This window comes from Grampus griseus, assembly GCF_964374135.1.
Source record: "Grampus griseus genome assembly, chromosome: 5".
Classification (NCBI taxonomy): Eukaryota; Metazoa; Chordata; class Mammalia; order Artiodactyla; family Delphinidae; genus Grampus; species Grampus griseus.
The window spans coordinates 71,282,873-71,306,305 of NC_138998.1; the positions used below are offsets into that span (position 1 = coordinate 71,282,873).

General features: G+C 39.2%; 1 protein-coding gene across 6 annotated transcripts in view; it reads left to right on the top strand.

Annotated features, from left to right (window-relative positions):
* The first annotated feature begins 10,541 nt into the window (after nucleotides 1–10,541).
* The window catches only part of DLG1 (discs large MAGUK scaffold protein 1), a 284,860-nt gene continuing 271,968 nt past the window's right edge, over nucleotides 10,542–23,433 (top strand). For all 6 annotated transcript variants that reach the window (XM_082654456.1, XM_082654457.1, XM_082654458.1 and 3 more), the window contains exons 1-2: nucleotides 10,542–10,593; nucleotides 11,592–11,723. In XM_082654456.1, the coding sequence (XP_082510582.1) occupies nucleotides 10,575–10,593; nucleotides 11,592–11,723 (151 nt within the window). In that variant the 5' untranslated portion in view covers nucleotides 10,542–10,574. The remainder of the gene's footprint in view (nucleotides 10,594–11,591; nucleotides 11,724–23,433) is intronic.

Below are 23,433 nucleotides of genomic sequence, written 5' to 3' on the forward strand. Positions count from 1 at the left end.
TTCACAGAGTCCTGATCATTCTGCGCCAGTTGCTACAGAGGTTGTGGTTGGCTCCCTGGGCTGGTCGCTGCAGAGGTTGTGGATCAGAGATCTATTGTCCTGTGGAGTCTAGCCGACACCTGTGTATATGTTCAGTCTCTCATCATATATAGCAGTCAGTTTCTTGAGTTGCTTTCTCACCTCCTTCCACTTTGAAAAATCAAAAGGTAGTGACCCACAAAGTGATTTACCAAGCTGTTAAAATCCACTCTTAAAGAGTGAGTCAGAGCAGGGGGCCAAAGATGGGAATGCATACTTTTACTTTTAAGTATACATGCTTCTACTGTTTGCAGTTTTCTTTTTTAACCATAAACAGATCTTAGCTACATAGTTTTTTAAATTGTGTATTTGTTTAAAAATACATCCTTAAAGAAAGCATCAGGGCTTCCCTGGTGGCGCAGTGATTGAGAGTCCACCTGCCGATGTAGGGGACACGGGTTCGTGCCCCGGTCCGGGAAGATCCCACATGCCACAGAGTGGCTGGGCCCATGAGCCATGGCCGCTGAGCCTGCGGGTCCGGAGCCTGTGCTCCGCAATGGGAGAGGCCACAACAGTGAGAGGCCCGCGTACCGAAAAAAAAAAAAAAGCATCAGAATATAAGTTAAGGCATACTAAAATTTTATTTTATTTTTCTACTTTTATTTTAACATCTTTATTGGAGTATAATTGCTTTAAGGCATACTAAAATTTTAATACTAGATGCTAATAAAGAGTGATTTTTTTCTTAGAGTGTTTATGATTTAGGTGGGGGAGACATGACATTTCACTTTCAAAGGGTCTTCTATTTGTTTCTAGAAATCTTAGAGACTCACGCACATATCAAGTTGGAAAGGTTCTGAGAAGTATGTAAAACTGTCTACAAATAGAACCACATCTGAACCTTTCTGGAAAAAATATGACACCCCTTAGAAAAGGAGATTCTGCAGTCTTGTCATTCTGGCCCTGTAATGTCCACTTCCTTCAGCCGTCTCAGTCTCCAGGAGGGATGGTTCCTGCAGCAGCAACTGGAATTATCAGATTCTTTCCATTTACATTTAGCAATGGAATGCCGCTTAAGGAGTCAATGTGCATGGAAGTCACTGTGCATCACCTAACTTCTCTTTATATAAATTTTATAAGATACTTTCAACATACTTTTTTTTTTTTTTTTTTTTTTTTTTTTTGCTGCACCGCGCAGCTTGTAGGATCTTAGTTCCCCGACCAGGGATTGAACTTGGGCCCTCGGCAGTGAGAGCGTGGAGTCCTAACCACTGGAATGCCAGGGAATTCCCTATATAAATTTTAAAATAATCTTTATCCCTAGTCAAATTTTTCGTGCAAACAGTTTTTAAAGGTCAAAGAGTGCTAAAAGTCCTATAGTAATAATAAAAGAATACAAGGTCCTTGCCCTCTACCCACCTCTCCAACGTGCCCATCCCACTCTGGAGAAAAATCTTCAATTCTTTTAGCTGTTTCTTCTGGAATTTACTTCCATATTATTAAATAATATAGAAGATTGATACTTTTATTCAGCAGTTGAAATTATCAATTGACTTTCTGTTACCTGTGTATGATTTATCTGAAACCGTTAATTTATTGATTCTCATCCTGCTTTTACAATTGTATCTCTCTTTTTTGTTGTTAAATTATTTTTCATTACTATATTATGTTTTCATTACTAGGACTACAAAAATATTGTACTTTTGAGCCAAATAGTATATAGTGATATTTTCTTTCTTACACAATTTATTTTCCTGGAGTTAACAGATGTTTTTCATTTGTTTAGATTTCTTTCAACATCTTCTTAAGTTTTCCCACCCCCTCCAACAGCTCTGAGAAACGCTCCTTGATCAAATTTTCCATGTGATCAAAACTATCAACTAGTTTACCAATTCCATGTCTGTCTTGGAAACATTGATCCTAAAGTCCTCCCACCTTCCAATCTGTACTGCTTCCTCTCAAAGTCCTGCTCCACAGCTGTAGTACTGAAATGGTCTTAAACCAGCATCCTGGAATTCGCTTCACCTATTCCAAGTTGGATCCTGTTTCTTGGATCCCACATTTCCTATTTTGGTTTATGCTCTTGTTTTGCTGAAATACATCCATCTAGAAGCCTCCTGAAAAAGCATGCATGGGAGATAATTTTTTTGAGAGAGTGAAAAAAAATTTTTTTTAATTGTACCCAGATTGGCAATCTGTTTAGCATATGATCCTGGGAAAAGCAATTTTTCCTTAGAATTTTAAATACATTGTTTAACTATCTTCTAACTTCCAAAGTTATTGAGAATTCTGATGCCATTCTGATTTCCAATTCTTAGTATATGGACTGTTTTTTCTTTCTGGAAGCATTGAGGATCTACACTGCATTTTTATTGTTCTAAAATATCACAATGATGTATTTTGGTGTGGGTCTTTTTACATCCATTAAGCTTGATGGTCAGTGGGCCTTTTTTGATTTGTAGACTCTTGTCTTTCAGTTCTGATAAATTTCTTGCATTATTTATTTATTCACTTCCTCCCCTTATTTTGTTAATTTCTAGTATTATTTACTTAGTTTTCTCCCTTGATCTCTCTTCCAGAATATTTACTATTTGATAATCTTTGTTTACCAAACCTCTCATTTTCCTATATTTTCTTTCTCATTGCTCTCTTTTTCTTCCTTCCTTCCTTTTCTTCCTTCCTTTCTTTCTTCCTTTCTCTCTCTCTCTCTCTCTCTCACACTCTCTCTCTCTCTCTTTCTCTTTTTCCCTCCTTCCCTCCCTCCCTCCCTCTCTTTTTCTTTCTGGAAATTTCCTTGACCTTATCTTCCAAACTTTTGTTGAGTTTTATGTTTTGTTTTCAATTTTTTTTTTTTTTCGGTACACGGGCCTCTCACTGTTGTGGCCTCTCCCGTTGCGGAGCACAGTCTCCAGACGCGCAGGCTCAGCAGCCATGGCTCACGGGCCAGCTGCTTCGCGACATGTGGGATCTTCCCGAACCGGGGCACGAACCCGTGTCCCCTGCATCGGCAGGCGGACTCTCAACCACTGCGCCACCAGGGAAGCCCCCTCATTGTGGGTTTTTTTTTTTTTTTTTTTTTAATTTATTTATGGCTGTGTTGGGTCTTTGTTGCTGTGCACGGGCTTTCTCTAGTTGCGGTGAGCGGGGGCTACTCTTCATTGCAGTGTGCCGGCTTCTCACTGCGGTGGCTTCTCTTGTTGCGGAGCACAGGCTCTAGGAGTGTGGGCTTCAGTAGCTGTGGCACACAGGCTCAGTAGTTGTGGCGCACGGGCTTAGTTGCTCCGTGGCATGTGGGATCTTCCCGGACCAGGGCTCGAACCCGCGTCCCCTGCATTGGCAGGCGGATTCTTAACCACTGCGCCACCAGGGAAGCCCCTTCATTGTGGTTTTGATTTGCATTTTCCTAATGGCTCAGACTAACTTTTGTTGTGAACCTCCCAACTATATCTATTGGTCTTTTTTCCTCAGGCGGTTCCATTTTTGTTTGTTTGTTTTGTTTTGTTTTGTCTGGAGTCTATGTGCCCAGCTATGGCTCCTGGATCTAGGGGGAGGAAGTGGGCTGGTGAGGGAGAATCACTGGGTTCAGTGTGCAAATTTTCTTTTAGTCTCCTATTTTTACTGCTGTAACTCACCACCACCCTCTGTGTCTAGTGTCCCCAAATCTAAAACCTCTCTTTTTACCCGGTAAATAAAACTCTTGTCTTTTGGAGTAGTAGGGGAAGGTGGTTACATGTCTGAGTGTGTCGGAACCTAGCATCTAACTTCTCCTTATGCAGGTATATAACCATTCTCCTTTTTCAGCTTCCCCCACAACCCTGCCCCACCATGCCTAGCTGTACCTCATCTTCACTGGTATCTGGAGCCTCTATTTCCTAAGCTCTTTTAGGGTTCTTCAAGACAAGTGTACCTGCTTTTTTTTAGATATAAAATTTTAATTGAGAAATATTTCAAAAATACAGACAATAAGTGGAACAGTCTTGTTACGTTAATCAATATGTTAATACGTCTCTCTCTCTCTCTCTCTCTCTCTCTCTCTCACACACACACACACACACACACACACACACACACATTTTTCCCTACTTGGTTTTTTAATTTTTATTTATTTTTTACTCCCTCAACCCCTATCCCAGGCACTTGAATTTGACCAATTCTCTAACTACTTTTTTGAGGTTACTAAGCACTCTTATTTTCATTGAGGATGAAGAAACGAGTTCGTTTTTGTTCTAATATTTTGGGAGTGATTTTCTGAGAGAAAAGAGAATAGAGATATAGCTTTATTCTGCTCCCCTGAATCCAGGCTTCTCTAAATTACTATGGTAGCATTTCTTATCAAATATCTGCTCCTTCCTTTTCTTTAAAGACTTTAATCACCTTCATTAGCAATTGATAATGTCCCCTCCTTTTAATTTTTGTTTTTGTAAGTATTGTTTTGTTGTCCTCCACCCACTTTGGGCTTGGCTTTATTTATTCACAAACTAATTTGCAATTTGAAATGATTTCCAACTTGTGGAATTTTTGCAGAGTTTTTAAAAAGCACATCTGGAAGTTTCCTGAACTGTAGCCCAATTTATTAATAATAGGTAATTAATCTCAGTTGATAAAAAACTATCTTTTGGAAGAAATTAATCTAACATAAAGGAAATTTAAATAGAAAGTAAGATTTAAATGATTCTTTGTTGTTACTGTTCTGGTGAGCTTAAAATAAAAGGAAATAATAAAAGAATATGGGGTTATACAACATGAGGAACAGGAAAATTACAGCTCTAGCCAGTGTCATTTCCCAAAAATGAAAGACTGGCACAGAAAGCTTCTGGAATACTGTGGCAGTTTTTTGTGCTAAAGGAGATTGGTCACTGGGACTCAATCCATGTCCAATTATGAAGAATCTTTTGGATTCTTTTGCTTATCAGAATTCTATTAGCCAAGCCACATCTCAGAAATGGAATACAAATGATTTCCTAAAATTCTAGTAGTGTTTCTTCAAATTCCAACTAAGTTTCCTATGAAAGGATAATCTGACCAGGGGGCCCTACCCAGAGCCTTCTTTGAATAGACACTGGTAATCCTTTTGGCAGGAAGCGGGGTGAGGAGGCTGTCTCAAAGAGATTTGAGTATAATCCTAAGGATTTCAATATGGGATCCTAGAGTTTCTGTCAATACCCCAAGTTCTTCACAGGCAGAAAGGCAAATCTGGTTAAACTTAGAAATGTATTTTTAGAAAATATTACTAGTTCCCACTCCCTCTCCCCGCCCAGAGGAAGACTGATTATTCCTGAAATGCCAGTAGCATTCTGCTATCAGGGAAAAGCCTTTTGATAATTGTGTGCTGATACTGTCTGGGAGCATTTCTGTCTGTGAAATGAGAGGATGGCCCTAGATGATGTCTAAGGGCCCTTCCAGGCCAGATGTCCCATACATTTATGAAACCTTTCATTAATCCTCAAGGGTACTTGTCAGGGTAAAGGAAGGAAAGAAGGAAGCTACAGAGTGTTTTAGATAAACAACTTTGCATTTAAAAAAAACTTATTTAGTCATAACATATAATTAGGGTGTGGATATTTATTCCTTTGTGGTCAGAGGTGACATTCCTATTTCCATTAAAACTATCTCCACTTTCAGTGCCTAATTGTCATGGAGGTGGGCAACTGTCCACATTTTAAAGTGAATTGATTTCAACTTGTACCTTCTGTTCTGGTAAGAGTTATCTTTGCAGAAGAAAGTCAGTCTCAGTACCACTAAAAATGGGTAGAATGGATTCTTGATGTAGATAAAATGGTACTAATACCACAGCAGGGACAGAAGTTTCAAGCACTTAGAACTCTCATCGCAAAGGTCACTTAGTCCAATCCTCTGTCCTGGGTATCTACCTCTCTCTGACAAGGAAGCATTGTTGGATTCTTTCAGACTCTTCTTGATGGGAAACTCCTACCACCTTGGGGCAGGTCTTTGGAATTTTGGACAGTTATGACAAATTACATTAAAGAAGAACTTCTTGTGGCCCTGTAACTTTCATCCATTAGTTTTAGTACTGTCCCCTGGCTACACAGAATAAGCTTGTTTGAAGATTAAAGTCAAGCTGCCTAAAGCCCTCTCGTTTCTGAAAAAACTGACCCTAGATTCTACAGTTGTTCCCCTTGGGGTAAGGTTTCACATCCCTGATTGCTCTGGTTACTCTTTTCTTTCCAGATGCTGGTTGTCTAGATCCCTCTTAAAGTGTGCTGCCAGGAAATGCCTGCTGAGCTTTTCCTGGAGGTCTAAACCAGCATGGTCACTTTTACCATTCTCAACATTGTTCCTCTTCTTGTAGCCTAAGCTGGCCTAAGTGTTTTGACAGCATCAAGTCCTTTCCTTTTATTGATTTCCGTGGCACCGGCAGCACACTACCACTTGCTGGAGTGAGAGCAAAAGACGCAGTAGAGTCTGGCAGGACCTGAGTACTTTTACAGAAGATGGGCTGGGGACCTGGATAGGGGAGAGGACAAAGATAGAGATGTGAAGCTACAAGGGTGGCTTGGGTAGAAGGATTATTGGGAAGGGGAAGTTTAAAACTGAGAAACAATTTTTTTGAGAATCAAATCTCTGACATCTCAATAGAAGAATGGGGGATTTGAGCCTTTCCCTGTATCCTTTGACTCCCTAAGGCTTTGAAGCTATTTGAAAGGAAAGTTAACTTGGAGCTGGAAAGTTTATATTGCTACATACATTTTTTTCATTATTATTATTATTTTTTTAATGAGGAGGTTGGAAAAGTAATCAGATCCTGTATCGGGTCTTAGTTGATGGCAGCTGCTACCTGCATAAAGTAAGGAGAACTTCAAGGAAATAAAAGTTGTTTGGAAAAATCCAGATGTCATTGCTTTGTATGTTGTGATGATGTGGTAGCCAGCCTCTAATGATTCTTACCTCCTGGTATTCATACCCTTGAGGCTGATCTAAATAACAAATAGGAGCTTGTGGAAATGATGGAATGTTACTTCTGAGATTAGGTCAGGAAAGATGTGGCTGTTGCCTTGCTCTCTCGGAACACTTGCTCTGGAGGAAATCATCTACCATGTCATGAAGCCAGTGGAGCAGCCCTATAGATAGAGTTTCTTGGTGAGAAACTGAGGCCTCCTGCCGACAATCAGAGGCCTTGTGAGGGAGCCATATCGGAAGAGCCTCCTTTAATCCCAGTTAAGCCTTCAGATGATTGCAGCCCTGGTAGACATCTTGAGTACAATCTCTTGAGATTACAAGCCAGAACCATCTAGCTAAGGTCCTCCTGAATTTCTGATGCACAGAAAATGTGAGATAATATTTATTGCTGTTTTAGTTACTATGCTACTGAGTTTTAAGCTACTAAGCTTTGAGGAATTTTTATGCAGCTATAGGTAAATAATACAGATGGATAGAAGGGAGGAATGAAGAGTAAAGGCCTCTCATTCAAGGCCTGGACTTGTCCTGGCCCCCAAGGGTGGAACAGCTACCAGCTTCATTCATTCATGTCCATTTTGGACACTGCTGACCACATAGGGCTAGAAGATGACAAGAAGGAAGGGCTTCGTGCCCTCTTATCTCTTCTTCTTCCTCCCCCTCTTTTTTGTTTTTAGGAGAGGACTAGGAAGACATTGAGAACTCACACAAATTTTGGTTTTGACTTTTCAGTGGTCCCTGAGAAAACCTGTGTTGGTCTTTATCCATTTGTTACTAGGCTGCGGGTCCTTGAGAGCAGGGCTTAGATCTTTATTTCTATCCCCGTTGCCTGGCAAGTGAACATACATGAACAATAGTTGAAATTAAGGGGGTAGGTGAAATCCCTCCCTCCTTCTGAATTCTGCAGAGATTCCATTCTTAGAATGGTCCCTTAAGTGGAACCATTTCATTCACAGTTCATCAATGAAGTCTTAATAATAATAGCATGCATGCCATCAAGCCATTTTCACTATTTTAAAAGTCCTTCTATTTCAGCTCCTTGGTTTTGAGCTTCCTTTCACTTTTCCATCCCATTTCTTCTCTGAAATGCTGCTTTAACTGTTACTCAAGCTCCCATGAGGCAGGAGAGCATAAAGAGATTTGCTACCAATATACCAGCAACATACTACGGTCAAGTTGTCCAAAATCACAGTGTTAGGAACCTTGGACTGGGGCTATGAGAGTTAATTCTGGGCTGCTGTCACTGATTAGCCTATGTGTCCTTGGGCAAGTTGCTTCCCCTATCTGCTCATCAGTTTATCTTAAACTGAGACAGTAGGTCTAGATGAACTCTTAAATCGCTGGGTTCTCTTAACAAGTTAGGATTCAAAGGTGCAATCGAAAAGTGAAACCCGCATACCTCTGAGCAACTGTTATGATTACAGTACAAGGTTCCCCGGACTTGCCTTCATTAGCCCAAGGATACTGCCTCGGTGAAAGGCTATCTGATTTACTGGCAAGAGCCTTCCAGTGTTGAAAGACATGATCACCGTGGTTCCAGTTTTGTCACTAACTCTGGGTGATCTTAGGCAAATCCTCTCTGGACCTCAGAGCAGTGAGGTCCCTGCTACACAGAAGAGGCTCGAAGACCTGGGAGTGACTTGGAGAGCTTTTCCCGATTCTCTTTCTACAACCTGGGAGGCTCAGCCCCAGAGCGGGGTCCAGGCCGGCCCGTAGTCCCGCTTCCAGTTGCAAACGAAACTTAAACTAGGCGCGGCATCTGACTTGCGGCGTGGGAGGCGGTAGCTACAGGTGAGTTCTTAAAGGAGCAGCCAGAGCTTGGGTAATACCTGGAGCTGTTGACTGGGCGGGGATTGCAGGCAAGGGGGAATGAATGAGTGAGTAAAAGAGGGAACCAACTTTCTCTTCCCATCCTTAAATGCATTCATACTTGGAATTAATCACTTAGACTTAAAAAATTCTCTAGTGAAACCCTCAAACTCTTATCAAATTAACTCATCTCCCTATTTTACCTATCCTTCTTTAATTCAATCCCCCCAAAACTTTTTACTGAGGGGCTAATAGTAACTTTTAAAATATTAGTACAAAGTGTAAGAGTGCAGAGACGGCACCCCTCCCCCCACCCGCCCAAACGCCTCCCTTTTTCCTCCTCCCAGGCTCCGCCCTTTCCCGCCCCCTATTTTGGGTGGTGCTGATGATTCCTCCCGGAGAACGCTTTTCCAGGTTGGGGATCCACCCTCGGGGGCGCCAGGCACGTGTTTAGTGAGGTTAAAGGGTGTCTCGGAATGTGTGTCCTGGATCTGGCGTAGGTGAAGTCACGTCTCTCTTCCGACACCCTCACCCTTCCCGGCCTGGTGCGTTACTCCCTCAGAATCGCGGGACACACCGGTGGGCTAGGGCGAGGTAAACGCGGGCTCTTCCAGGGCCCCCCCGGGCCACCTGTAGAGTCTGTGTGTCAACTCCTTTGTCCTCAGAGTCACTTCGGTGGCCGCCCCTTTAAGTGAGGAAGTGCACTTAGATGCTCCCCAGGTCCCCTTTTGCTTTCCCCAGCTCCCTCCTGGCCTTTCTCCCCCCCAACCAAAGGTAGCAGCGCTGGGAGCCCGGGGCTCGGCGCAAGCCGCCTCCTCACTTCCCATTGGCTGCGAGCGCCGGGAAAGCGGTCACGTGGGAGCGCGGCAGTCCAGATCCAGGGCCGCCATCTTGGCGGAAAGTTTGGGGGGAGAGCGGTTGGGGGCGCGGAAGGAGGCGAGGTTCTGGGGGTGGGGCGGCTAAGAGCGGAGAGGGCGAGCGGGCTAGCGGGCAGCGGCGAATGTAGAGGCGGCGGCGGCGGCGGCCGAGGAGGAGGAAGAGGCAACGGGGGTGCGGCCGCTGAGGGGAGCTCCTCCCCCGTTCCCTCACCCCCCTCTGCTCAGCTCCGCGAGCCCCGGGCGGGGCGGGGGGACGTGGAGCGGGGCAGGGCTGGGGAGCCGCCCCGAGACCGCCCGGGGCGCACCCCAGCTCAGAGCGCACGGCACTCGTTGGAACTTTGTGGCCGCGCCGCAGGTGTGGGGGCCCGCGGAGGTGTGCATGTGGGGCGCGAGGGCGTCGCGGAGAGCGGCCGCTGCCCTGTCCGGCCCTCGCTGGAGTAGCTCGGAGGAAGCGAGCAAGGAGACAGGCAAGCGAGAGGAGGGGGCCCGAGCAGGGCGGGGTGATCAGTCCAGCTGATCCCTTCTCCCAGTGCGCTACAGCCTCTGCTGGCTTGGGGGCCAAGGGTCGGAGAGCCTCTGCAGCCCCCCAGTAGTAGGTGGGGGGTATGTATACTTATGCCGGGGGAGGCTGGCCCCATGTCCAGGCATTTAGTGCCCTTTGGAGAGGGGGCAGCTTTCGAGGAGAATTTGGCATCTTGCTTCTGTTTGCTCTTAACATTTGCAGGGCAACCCAACCTTAGGTAAAAGCTTTCTGGATTGACACTGCTGGATTGTGCGGCTCTTCCTTTCACTTGGGAAAACTTTGCCAGGGGGGCTTTTCAAATAGGGCTAGGAGTTTTTCGATTTGAGAGTTAGGGGGAAATGCTAGTTTAACCTCGATTCTATTCTAAATTTAGTTTCCTTTATGTTTTGTGTTCTTAAAGGTGTGTGCCCTCTTCCTGATTCTGGAGAAAAATGCCGGTCCGGAAGCAAGGTGAGAATTTATGTCGGAACTCTTCTGTGGGTGTCTCTTGCTTTTCTGTATGTCTGTTTTGTGATTGCTATGTTTTAAAGATGTTTGTGTAACTCTGATGAGACAGCACAGCCCTAACCTTACTACTTAGGGAATCTAAGCCTCATATCATTCAGACGATGGAAACACCTAAATGTTTGTCAAGCTTTTTTCCTTGACATCTCTCTGGTGACTGGAGAGGCAATTAACATTTTCCCTCTGAAATGTCTTTTTAAAAATTCTGTATTGGTGTTTTAATATTTCATTTTATCATTCTTACCAAACACTTTTGTGAGCGAATGTGGGATACTGGCTAAGAACTAGTAGTTTTGAAGCACGTAATATTTGAATTATAATGACAAATTGTAGATATTCTGCTTTTGTATGTCAGATCAGCTGAAACAGTGTTACTAATACTTTGATCAGATGATCACTAGTACACATTTATTACAAACTGCTCACCTTCCTTTATTGTAACATGTTGAACATTTTTTGGATCATTCTAGGGAATATATATATGTGTACATGAACATAGTGGCATGGATTGACTTGGAGGATGTTGGGAATTGTTTAGGTGCCTTGCAGAATCATTTGCTGCATAGCTAATTTGTAATACTTTCTTGTAAATATATAATTTTTAAAAAACTTTTTATTCTTTTGGCTGTTTGGGTCTTCATTCCTGTGGGCGGGCTTTCTCTAGTTGCAGAGACGGGGGCTGCTCATTGTGGTGGCTTCTCTTGTTGAGTTGCATGGGCTCTAGGCGTGCAGGCTTCAGTAGTTGTGGCACGCAGGCTCACTGGTTGTGGCTTGTTGGCTCTAGAGCGCAGGCTCAGTAGTTGTGGTGCACGGACTTAGTTGCACTGCAGCATGTGGGATCTTCCCGGACCAGGTATCGAACCCGTGTCCCCTGCATTGGCAGGCGGATTCTTAACCACTGTGCCGCCAGGGAAGTCCCTAATCAGACTCTTTTTTCTTTTCAGATACCCAGAGAGCATTGCACCTTTTGGAAGGTTATCGTTCGAAACTAAGCCAAACAGAAGACAGACAGCTCAGAAGTTCCATAGAACGGGTTATTAACATATTTCAGAGCAACCTCTTTCAGGCTTTAATAGGTGGGAATTAAAACTTTATTTGTGACCATTATGTGTCAGATAGGCGTAATGCTGCTCTAAATTCATTTATTTTAAACTTCAGAGAGTGATATACTTGGTTCTCTGTGAGGCATTCAATAACTTGAACATCCAGTGAGTGGTGTATTTTGATACTTAGGCCAATATTCTTTCCAAAAGTATCTAATAACCAAAAAAACTTTCAGTATGATTATTTCAGTGGTCTTTGATAACAGAGTTTAACATCCTAACATTAAAAGATGAAGAAGTTGCAAAAATGTTTCAGGATCCAAAAAGTAATGACTGAATAACTGTTAGCTTGTTTCTGTATTTGACTTGCTATTTCTCTGGAATCCCTGAAAATGTTTGAGGATTTCTGCTATGTTTAAGAACATTCATTCCCTTAATATAGACCTCTGTTTAAACTTGGCATTTGTGAAGTCAGAATTTTAGACCTGGAAAATGATTTTACAGATGATCTTGTCTAATCTTATTTTACAGACAAGAATATTGAAACAATTTTATTCTTAACTGTAACTTAAATTTGATGTGGTGCATTGTTTTAAAGGAGAATTGAACACATACATAGTCAAGAGTGCTGAATTCTACTCCTGACAGTGCCATTGATTGAATGATATGGTACAAGTCATTTAATCTTTTCTAAGTCACTATTAGCTGTAGCATGTGGGTGCAATGGAACAGTGGTTTTTAAGCCTTTTTCTAAAAAGTAGCTAGGCCCCTTTTTAATGCAAAATCTTATATTTTGTACATAATCCCCAATATATAAAACAGGATGCTCTGTCTCTGGCCCTCTTTAGGTATCTTGAAAAGTATACAAACCAGTGAACTAGAAAAATTGTCCCTTTCAATTCTAAGAATAAAATGTGTTTTTATTTGTCATTGGCTATATAACGTATTAAAGTAAGACATATATTTCATTGTATTACAACTTTTTCCTCAGTAACTTCAAAGTAGTTACAGCCTTATATCTATCTATTGATGGAGTAACTTTTTTTTTTTTTTTTTAACATCTTTATTGGGGTATAATTACTTTACAATGGTGTGTTAGTTTCTGCTTTATAACAAAGTGAATCAGTTATACATATACATATGTTCCCATATCTCTTCCCTCTTGCGTCTCCCTCCCTCCCACCCTCCCTATCCCACCCCTCCAGGCTGTCACAAAGCACCGAGCCAATATCCCTGTTCCATGCGGCTGCTTCCCACTAGCTATCTACCTTACTACGTTTGTTAGTGTGTATATGTCCATGACTCTCTCTCGCTCCGTCACAGCTCACCCTTCCCCCTCCCCATAACCTCAAGTCCGTTCTCTAGGAGGTCTGCGTCTTTATTCCTGCCTTACCCCTAGGTTCTTCATGACATTTTTTTTTTCTTAAATTCCATATATATGTGTTAGCATACTGTATTTGTCTTTTTCTTTCTGACTTACTTCACTGTGTATGACAGACTCTAGGTCTATCCACCTCATTACAAATAGCTCAATTTCGTTTCTTTTTATGGCTGAGTAATATTCCATTGTATATATGTGCCACATCTTCTTTATCCATTCATCCGATGATGGGCACTTAGGTTGTTTCCATCTCCGGGCTATTGTAAATAGAGCTGCGATGAACATTTTGGTACATGACTCTTTTTGAATTTCGGTTTTCTCAGGGTATATGCCCAGTAGTGGGATTGCTGGGTCATATGGTAGTTCTATTTGTAGTTTTTTAAGGTGGAGTAACTTTTGATGTGGCTTGAGGGCTACTTTCAAGTTAATGTATCCTGTCAAATAACTAATTGGTAAATTGATACTATACTAAATTAGTTTTAGAATTAAAGAAGATTTTGAAGGTCACTCAATACATCTGAATAATTTTTTAAAATTTAGCATTATTATAGACTTTTGAAAATATATACAACAAAAGAGAGAACAGTATAATGAACTAGTATGCATCTGTCACCCATCTTCAAAGATTACCAGCATTTTGCCTTTTTTGTTTAAACTGATGGACATTTTTTACATTTGGATTTCTAAGCTCTGAGGTTTAAGGTCCAAATGGATGATCAAATTGGATTCCTCTGAAAAAACAAAAAAAGAAGGGAAAAATCAGTTTTAGTTGTTTGGTTTTCTAAATCACCATTAAACCTAGGAGTGTTTTATTTAGTAGGGTCACTGTTTAGAGAAAAATAGTATGACTTCTATGTCTTCTTGTACATTTGGACATAGATGGAGTCCTCTGTGTGGAATCTGCGACTTAAGAAAATTAAATGGTTAGTGAAGTAACCAAACAGAACCTACACTTAGATTTCTCCATAGATTGGAGGTAGATTTACTATGTTTAAGGTTTTTTTTTTTTTAATGTATTCTGCCTCGCCTATTTTGAATGTATTTATTCTTATGCATAATTGAATTCTGATAGAGTTAATTTTCTAATTGTGAGTTATATTTGTGAATCTTCTTTGTCCTGTATAAGTTTATTGGTTGTGAATTTACTTTGATATTTAGATTTGCTTATATTTTAAGATTTTATAGAATGTGGGATCAGATTTTGGTGTAAGAAAAGTAATAATTAGGAATTTTGAAATGGGTAAATTTAGTAGAGATTTTTTGTGTTTCCATACTGTAGTTGAATTAATTGTTGACACTGCTAAATTAATAAATGCATTTTTTGGTGCATGCTTAAGTTGGGTTAATGTATTAATCTTTATTCCTTTTTTTGAAAATTTTTAGGTCAGTAAGATTTTTTTTGCTTTGCAGCTGTACCATTGGTTTTGAAACAGTGTGGTAATGTACTTTAATCCTGTAAATTACCCTAAGCTAAACTAGAGTCCACTGTGTTCATAGTGTGTACTGAAAAATTCTGTGTTAACTGTTTTCCTTTAGTAGGTAGCACTCTATTCTGTAAGGTGATACCTGTGGACCATTGGATTAAAGGAGACATGGGGTCTTGACCTCTAATTGTTTGAAAGTCCTATGGTGCTTAGGTTTTTGACTTCTAGAGTTTGGAAATCATTTCCTTAGGCTATAGTGAATTATCTAGTTACTTCTTTGGACTTGCACTCTGCAGCGGTTATTTATTGATTGATTTCTTGAATTGGTAGTTTGTATCGGCTGTTTTCATGCATTAAAAAAAACTTAGTGTGAGGCCCTGGGGGTTTGGTGTTATAGAAGTGTTGATTTTTTCCCCCCTCCCTCTGTAGTTGATATATTATTAAGATTAGGTTTCTGGTACCTTTGGGTTATTCAGAGGAACAGCATGCACATATTGCACTACATCTGTTCTAAGATACCAGTTTTTAAAAATTTTGGTATCTCTGAATTTGGGGTGCATTTTTGAACGGATATATATTGGCATTGGTTTTACATTCTTAGTGGCATGTGAAATAATGGTGCATTTTACAGTTGATATCCTCCATATCAATATCCTCAATTCAGTGAAATATGGCAATCATTGTTCTTGCCCTGATGCTTGGTAGCATCCTTGAAGGATGGCTTGAAGATTTAAAAATTATTGAAAACAGAAAAGTTTTTATTAACTTCTGAGTTTCAGCTAAGTTGTTTCTTTAAAGGTGAATATTTAAATTATAGCTTAAAAAAAAGTCCATGAACTATACATTTGTTTAAAATTTATTCCCAAAACATCTGGTGATTATTTTTGTATAAATGGGAGATAAAGTCTGCCTAATTTTAATCCCTGATTTAGGTGAGCAGGTTGAAAACTAAATATATTTGATTTTTGTATTCTCATTTTGTGTACTTATATTTGAAAATTTTGTGAGTAAAATAGACTGGATATGGTTTGATAACAGTCAAAGCTCTGCTCTCCAGGTCCATAGTGGTTTGAGGTCATTTCTGATTCTTGCGTTTGTCTGGGATCTGAGAGGACCTCGGTAGTCCTCAAAGATTTCGTACCAGTCTAGACCCTTGGGTTTACTTACGGAATAAGAGAATTCATCTACTTTCCTTGTGCACAGGAGCAAAACCTGGTCTCAAGAACAGGCTGGCTTTAGAGACTTTAGTGAGTGAGTCATTTGATTTGTATTTTGTCTGCGATAAATAGCAAGCTTATTTTAATGCACTATTTTATTTCTGCAGATATTCAGAATGAAGGTGATTATGTAATAAAACTGTCCATTTCTGAGATTTTTTTAGCATCTAATTCATTTATTGCTGCTTTATTAACTAACAGTTTCACTTGCCCTTGTAAACATGGTGAAGGACATTTTAAGTTTGGAGATACTGAGTATCAAGTGTGACTTTTTTATTTTAATTGTAAAAAAACAAAATCTATCATCTTAACCATTTTTAAATGTACCAGTCAGTAGTGTTAAGTACAGTCATATTGTTGTGAAACAATTCAGAACTTTTTCATCTTGCAAAACTGAAACTCGATACCTATGAAACAACAACTCCCCTTTTCCTCCTCCCTCCAGCCCTTGGTAACCACCATTCCACTTTCTGTATCTATGATTTTGACTACTGTAAATACCTCATATAAGGGAAATCATAAAGTATTTGTCTTTTTGTGACTGGTTTATTTACTTAGCATAATGTCCTCAAGGTTCATTCATGTTGTAGCATGCGATAGGACTCCCTTGCTTATTAAGGCTGAGTTATATTCTTGTGTGTTGGGGTACATGTATATAAATGTGTGTGTGTGTCACAGTTTTGTTTATCCATTCCTCCATTGATAGACATTTGCGTTCTACGTCTTGACTATTGTGAACAGTGTGGCTCTGAGTGTGAGTGTGCAAGTGTCTCTGAGAACCTGCTTTCAGTTCCTTTGAATGTACACCCAGAAGTGGGATTGTGGGATCATATGACAGTTACATGTAAAATGTTTAAAGAACCACCATAATGTTTTCTGTAGAGATTGCACCATTTTATAATCCCACCAATGGTGCAGAAGGGTTCTAATTTCTCCACAGCCTTGTCAACACTTGTTATTTTCAGTTTTTTTGATAGTAGCCATACTAATGGATGTGAGAGTATGACTCCTTTTTAAGTATGTAAGAAGTAATAATGGCTAACATTTATTGAACACTTTCTCTGTGCTAATAAAAGTATCTCGTTTAGTCATCATAATCCTGTGAGGCATATATTCACTTATGAGGTGATTATACTATTTTATAGATTAGAAAAAAGAGGAAATGAGAGATTATGCAGCTTGCCCAAGGACTCTCACATAGTAAATTGTGGAGCCAGAAATTGGACTCAACTAATCTGAGTCCAGAGCCTCTTTTCACCTTCAACCATTAGGGTGTTCTTTATCATAAGTTGAGTATTTTAATATGAATAGCCTATGACTGTTAGTCATATAGTATTTAAAGCATTGGAATAATTTATTTTGGACACTGGCCTGACATTTTTTTCTCTTTCTAGTGTGTGAAACAATAAATTGTAAGACAATCAAATTATAATACATACTTTAAAATTTTATGTACTTTCTCTTTGGGAATCGAAATGGCTTTTTATTTTATTTTATTTTTTGCGCTACGCGGGCCTCTCACTGTTGTGGCCTCTCCTTTTGCGGAGCACAGGCTCTGGACGCGCAGGCTCAGCGGCCATGGCTCACGGGCCCAGCCCTCCGCGGCATGTGGGATCTTGCCGGACTGGGGCATGAACCCGTGTCCCCTGCATCGGCAGGCGGACTCTCAACCACTGCACCACCAGGGAAGCCCCCGAAATGGCTTTTTAAATGTACGTTGGTTTAGACAAAAGCCTGAGTAGGTTTGACTATTGTGTATTTTAATTTATAAGAACATTGTTCTTAAATAGAGTGATAAAGAACACTGACAATATGTTTAACATAGATCTTGATCTGTAGGGTCAGTGTTTTTTTTTTTTCCTTGCGGTACACGGGCCTATCACTGTTGTGGCCTCTCCCGCTGCGGAGCACAGGCTCCGGACGCGCAGGCTCAGTGGCCATGGCTCACGGGCCCAGCCGCTCCGCGGCATGTGGGATCTTCCCGGACCAGGGCATGAACCCGTGTCCCCTGCATCGGCAGGTGGACTCTCAACCGCCGCGCCACCAGGGAAGCCCGGTCAGTGTTTTTAAAACGTGGTTTTTAAAATAGTTTTTACTTTGAAGGAGAATGTTTATAATGATGGAATTTACACACTTTGAAAGGTATTTACATAGTTATCGAGGTTTACAAACTTACAGCTATAATGGTAAAATGTCAAAGTTCCTTAGCTTTTTTGTTTATTATTGGTCCCAGTGATGTTATTTTTTAGTCTGTTGGTAACTTTGTGCACCTGCGTGTGTGTGTGTGTGTGTGTGTGTGTGTGTGTGTGTAACTTTGTAAGGCTAGGTTTGAGAAAGGAAAGCATTTATAACAGGATATGGATCAGACTGTTGACTAAAAATTATGGAGTTTGAGGAAAATTTTATTAACTTTTCTGTTGGTGGTTTTGATTGAATTGGATTGTTATTTATTTGTTAATAGTTTTACTTACTCCTGCTTTGAAGCAGTGCTTTGATTATGCTGAATCTGGTTGAATTCTCTTTAGAACCTTGCAATCACAGAGCTGTAAAAGCATCTGTAAATATTCTAGTCTAAACTATTTCATCTATGTAGGGATAAATTTTTTCCTACTAAAATTTTCCTTTTCAAATTATTTTTCCAGTACGCTATCCAGGTACTGCATTTAGTTGTTATGTCTCTTTAGTCTCCTTTAATCTGGGCACATTTCCACAACCTTTGCTTTTTATGACATTGACGTATTTGAAGAATACAGTTCCCCTCTGCTCTTATTTTTTTATATATAATGTTTCTCATTTTAGGTTTGTCTGATATTTGCTTGTGATTAGACTCAGGTTATGTATTCTGTATGGTTCTGTACATCCGGAGGTACATGATGTCTTCTGCCCTTCATTGGTAATGTTAATTTTAATCACCCAGTTAAGGTGTTGTCTGATTTCTCTGTAGTTACTTTTTTCCCCTTTGCAACTTACAAGCAATACGTGGGGGAGACACTAACACCTTGCATGTACCCTGTTCTTTAGCAAAATTTCCATCTAGACTTAGCATCCATTGATGATGCTTGCCTGAATCCGTTTTTACTATGTTGAAAATGACAGTTGAATAATTATATATATATTTTTAACAGCAGCACTTTTCTACAGTTACCAGCTAACACTTGGCATTTTACTGTAATTAAGAGCACTCCTCTCCCATTTATCTATCTAGCTACTTACCTAGCTAGCTACCTAGCTATCATATTTCTTTCAGTGGTGGATAATTTATTACCATCCTTAATGATTTTGGTGTTCAGATTGTCTCAGATTTGCCTAGTAGGAGGCTTCTCAAGCTTGCGCTTATGACATGCCCTCATTTTTTTTTTTTAGCACTTTCTTACTTTTTGGCATAACAAGATGTTCCAGGTTCATCTTGTACATATCCTGCCCCAGCCTTAGGATCAACCATTTCTTTGAGAAGCTCTGTTTCCTTTTGATACATACCTTGTTTTAAGGAATACCGTGTGGCTGTTAGTCATATAGTATTTAAAGTGTTGGAATAATTTATTTTGGATACTGGCTTGACATTTTTTCTCTTTCTAGTATGTGAAACAACAAATTATAATACATACTTTAAAATTTTATATATTTTTCTCTTTGGGAGTCAAAATGGCTTTTTAAATCCATGTTGGTTTAGATGAAAGCAGCGTATCTGTGCCTCAGTAGGTTTGACTATTGTGTATTTTAGTTTATAAAAACATTGTACTTTTAGTTAATTAACTGATAAAATTTTTCCCTCTGAAATGGCACAGTTATATTTCATTGTTTTTTAGTTTTCTAGTTGCCTTCTCTCTAACCCTCCAAAATGGAATTTATAAACATTTAAGGTCAGATACATGTACTTTATATAAAATATTATAAGCAAGAAAATTATCACACCAACACCTGCTACTTCTTCCATAGGGTGAATATCCTTCTCGAATGCTATTCTTATGTATGTATACACACTTTCATTTTACAAAACAAACTCCCTACACAAAACATAGTATAATTGTTTCTACAATTCAGTGGGAATTGATACTTAAAATCAGTGTATAAAGTGAAAAATATCAAATTAAAATTATCCTTAAAAATCCTTCAGGAGTTTAACACTGTCTCTCATTAACTACAATACAGTTGTTTTTCCCTGTAGTGGAAAGAAATCATTGATTTCAGCCAAGAAAAATCTTTTTTTGGCTGCCGTCAGGTCTTCATTGTGGCAGGCGTGATCTTTCGTTTGTGGTGTGCGGGCTTCTCTCTAGTTGAGGCACATGTGCTCCATAATTGTGGTGCGCGGGCTTAGTTGCCCCGCCGCCATGTGGGTTCTTAGCTCCCCGACCAGGGATCCATCCCACGTCCCCTGCATGGGAAGGTGAATTCTTAACCACTGGACCACCAGGGAAGTCCTGAAATCATTGTTTCTTCAGTTGATCAACAGATGAAGTAGTTGGCTTGTGTTTAAGTGACCTCTTGTATTAAAAGCACATAATTCTAGAATCACATTCAGCACAGTGAGATATAGAGAGATGCTATGAAAATGGAGACTACCTGAGGGAACAGTCTCCTCCCTTCTCATTTTTTATTTGCTGACATTTACTTACTAGGTGGACTGATAGGTAGAATTGCCCTTTTTTTGGTGGAAAGAGGTGCTATGGTTGAATTTGCTTAAGTGTATACAGTGTGACTTCTCTGTGCTATACATTTTAACTATTTTTATCCCACAAAATTTATCATTATGTACCTTTCCGTATCAATGGATTTGTACCATTTAAAGACTGTATTTCACTGTATAGATTTATTGTAGTTTTATTAATGATTTCCTAGGAGCATTTAGGTATATAATTTTTCTGAATTATAAACAACATTGCATTTGTATATGCCTCTTTGTTCTGCATCCTTGATGATGTCCTTTGGGTAAGTTCCTAGAATTGAATTGCTTAGTAAAAGGGGATGTGCAATTTAAAAAGGCTTTTGATGTAGTTTTTAAAATTACTGTCAGAAATGTTATATCAATTTAATTTTTTAGATATTATGTGGAAGAATGACTAATTTACTATACCTTAAGCTATGGAGTATTATCTATCTTTTTAATATTTTCTCTTCTGATATGTGGAATACACCTTCAGTCATTTTGATGTTTTATTATGTATTTCTTTGAATAAATAAATAGCTAACGATGTAAGAATTTTCTTACATTGTTGTTTATTTTAATTTCTATGAATTATTTGTTCATGTCATTTGCCCCTCCAACCACTTTTTGTTTGTTTGTTTTATGAGTTTAATAACAAAAACAAATTAATAAAATACATAAAAATGAAACACTACTATCAATAATCACCATTTATATAAGTGTTATAGTTAGAAAAACATGAGGAATTTGTCAAATATTTTAATCCTCACTTTTTTTTTTCATTTTTTTCTTAGAGGTATAAAATCTACATTAGAGATACCAATTCTGTCTGCCTTGCAAGTTGCAAATAGCTTCCATTGTTTGTCATTTGTTTTTAAAATTTAATTAAAAAGACACATATATGGTTAGATTTATCAATTTTGTTGTGCTTTTACCCTTGGTATTATGCTTAGAAAGCCTTTCCTATCCCTGAGATTATAAAAAATCTTTACTATATTCAAATTCTGTCATGGCTTCTTTTTTTAACATTTAAATCCTTAATACATTTGGAAATTATTTTGAAATACAGTATGCGATTGCTTGTTTCTGTAATATAAATTCATTATTATGCTCCCTTAAACATTTAAAAAAATTATTAGACTTTTAACTTTTTCAGCAGTTTCAGGTTTACAGAAAATTGAGTGGAAAGCAGAGAGTTCCCATATCCTTACCACTCCACACTCCTGTTTCTCCTCTTATTGATGTCTTCATTAGTGTGGTATATTTGTTAGTTGATAAGCCAGTATTAATATATTGTTATTAACTAAAGTCCATAGTTTACTAGGGTTCACTCTTTGCATTATACATCGATAAACTTGACATATACATTTGTTGCTTTGACAAATGTATCCACTATTACAGTATCATACAGAATAGTTACACTCTCCTAAAAATCTGTGTTCCACATAATCATCCCTTCCCTCCCTACCCCCAAACCCCTGGCAACCACTGATCTTTCTGCTGTCTCTTGCTCCACCTGTTCATCTCTTTCTCCCTCCTCCCGATTCCCTGGCAACCAGTGATCTTTTTATTGTCTCTGTAGTTTTGCCTTTTCCAGAATGTTATATAGTTGGAATCACAAGTGTGTGCCCTTTCAGATTGTTTCTTTCACTTAGCAATATGCATTTAAGGTTTCTCCATGTCTTTTCATGACTTGATAGCTCATATCTGTTTCAATTTAAGTTTTTAAAGACTTTATTTTTTAGAACAGTTATAGATTCACAGCAAAATTGAGAGGAAGGTACAGAGATTTCCCATATACCCCCTGTCCCCACACATACATAGACTGTCTTATTATCAGCATCTCCACCAGATTGGTGCATTTGTCACAATTGATGAACCTACATGAGCACATCATTATCACCCAAAGTCTATAGTTTTACCTTAGTATTCACCCTTGGGGTTGTACATTCTATAGGTTTGGACAAATGTATCATGACATATGTCTACCGTTATAGATTTATATTTGTATATATCCACCACACTATACAGAATAGTTTTACTGCCCTAAAAATCCTTTGTACTCTACCTATTCATGTCTCTTCTACCTCCAGCCCCTGGCAATCACTAATCTTTTTACTGTCTCCATAGTTCTGCCTTTTCCAGAATGTCATATACTTGGAATCACACAGCATGTAGCCTTTTCATGTTGGCCTCTTTCACTTAGTAATATGCATTTAAGGTTCCTCCACATATTTTTATGGCTTCATAGTTTTTGTTTTTTGTTTAATTTTTGTTTTTGAGTGTGAATAATATTCTGTTGTCTGGATGTACTGCAGTTTATTCATTCACCTATCGAATATCTGGGTTGCTTCCAACTTTTGGCATTTATGAATAAAGCTGCTGTAAACATCTGTGTGCAGGTTTTTGTGTGGACATAAGTTTTCAACTCATTTGGGTAAATACTGAGGAACATGACTGCTGGATTGTATGATGAGTATGTTTAGTTTTGTAAAAAACCACCAAATAGCTTTCCAAAGTGGCTGTATCATTTTGCATCCCCACCAGCGGTGAATGAGAGTTCCCATTGTTTCATATTTTTGCCAGCATTTGTTGTTGTCAGTTCTGTATTTTGGCCTTTCTAATAGATGTGTAGTGGGATCTTTTTGTTTTAATGTGCATTTCCCTGATGATATATGGTGGAGCATCTTTCCATATGCTTATTGGCTGTCTGTATATCTTCTTTGCTGAGGTGTCTGTTAAGGTCTTAATATTTTTTCCATTAACTAAAATATTACTCATAGATTAGAGATATTACCTATATTATATTAAATTATTACACATTCTTGAGCCTGTGTTTAGACTTCCTATTCTGATCCTGAGTTAGTACTGCCTTATTTCTTTAGTTTGAGAAATGTTTTATGGTTTGTGAGTTTCTCTGTTTAGGATGATGTAAGTTATCACTAAAAGCTAGAAAACTTTTTCTCAACTTCCTTTGAGGGAATTTCTGGAATTCTGTACTTCCCTTACTCCTAGTGTTTGCAAACTTTGAATTTTAGCAAGAAAATAATAAAGAAATTTTTACTTAGATTTGGAGACT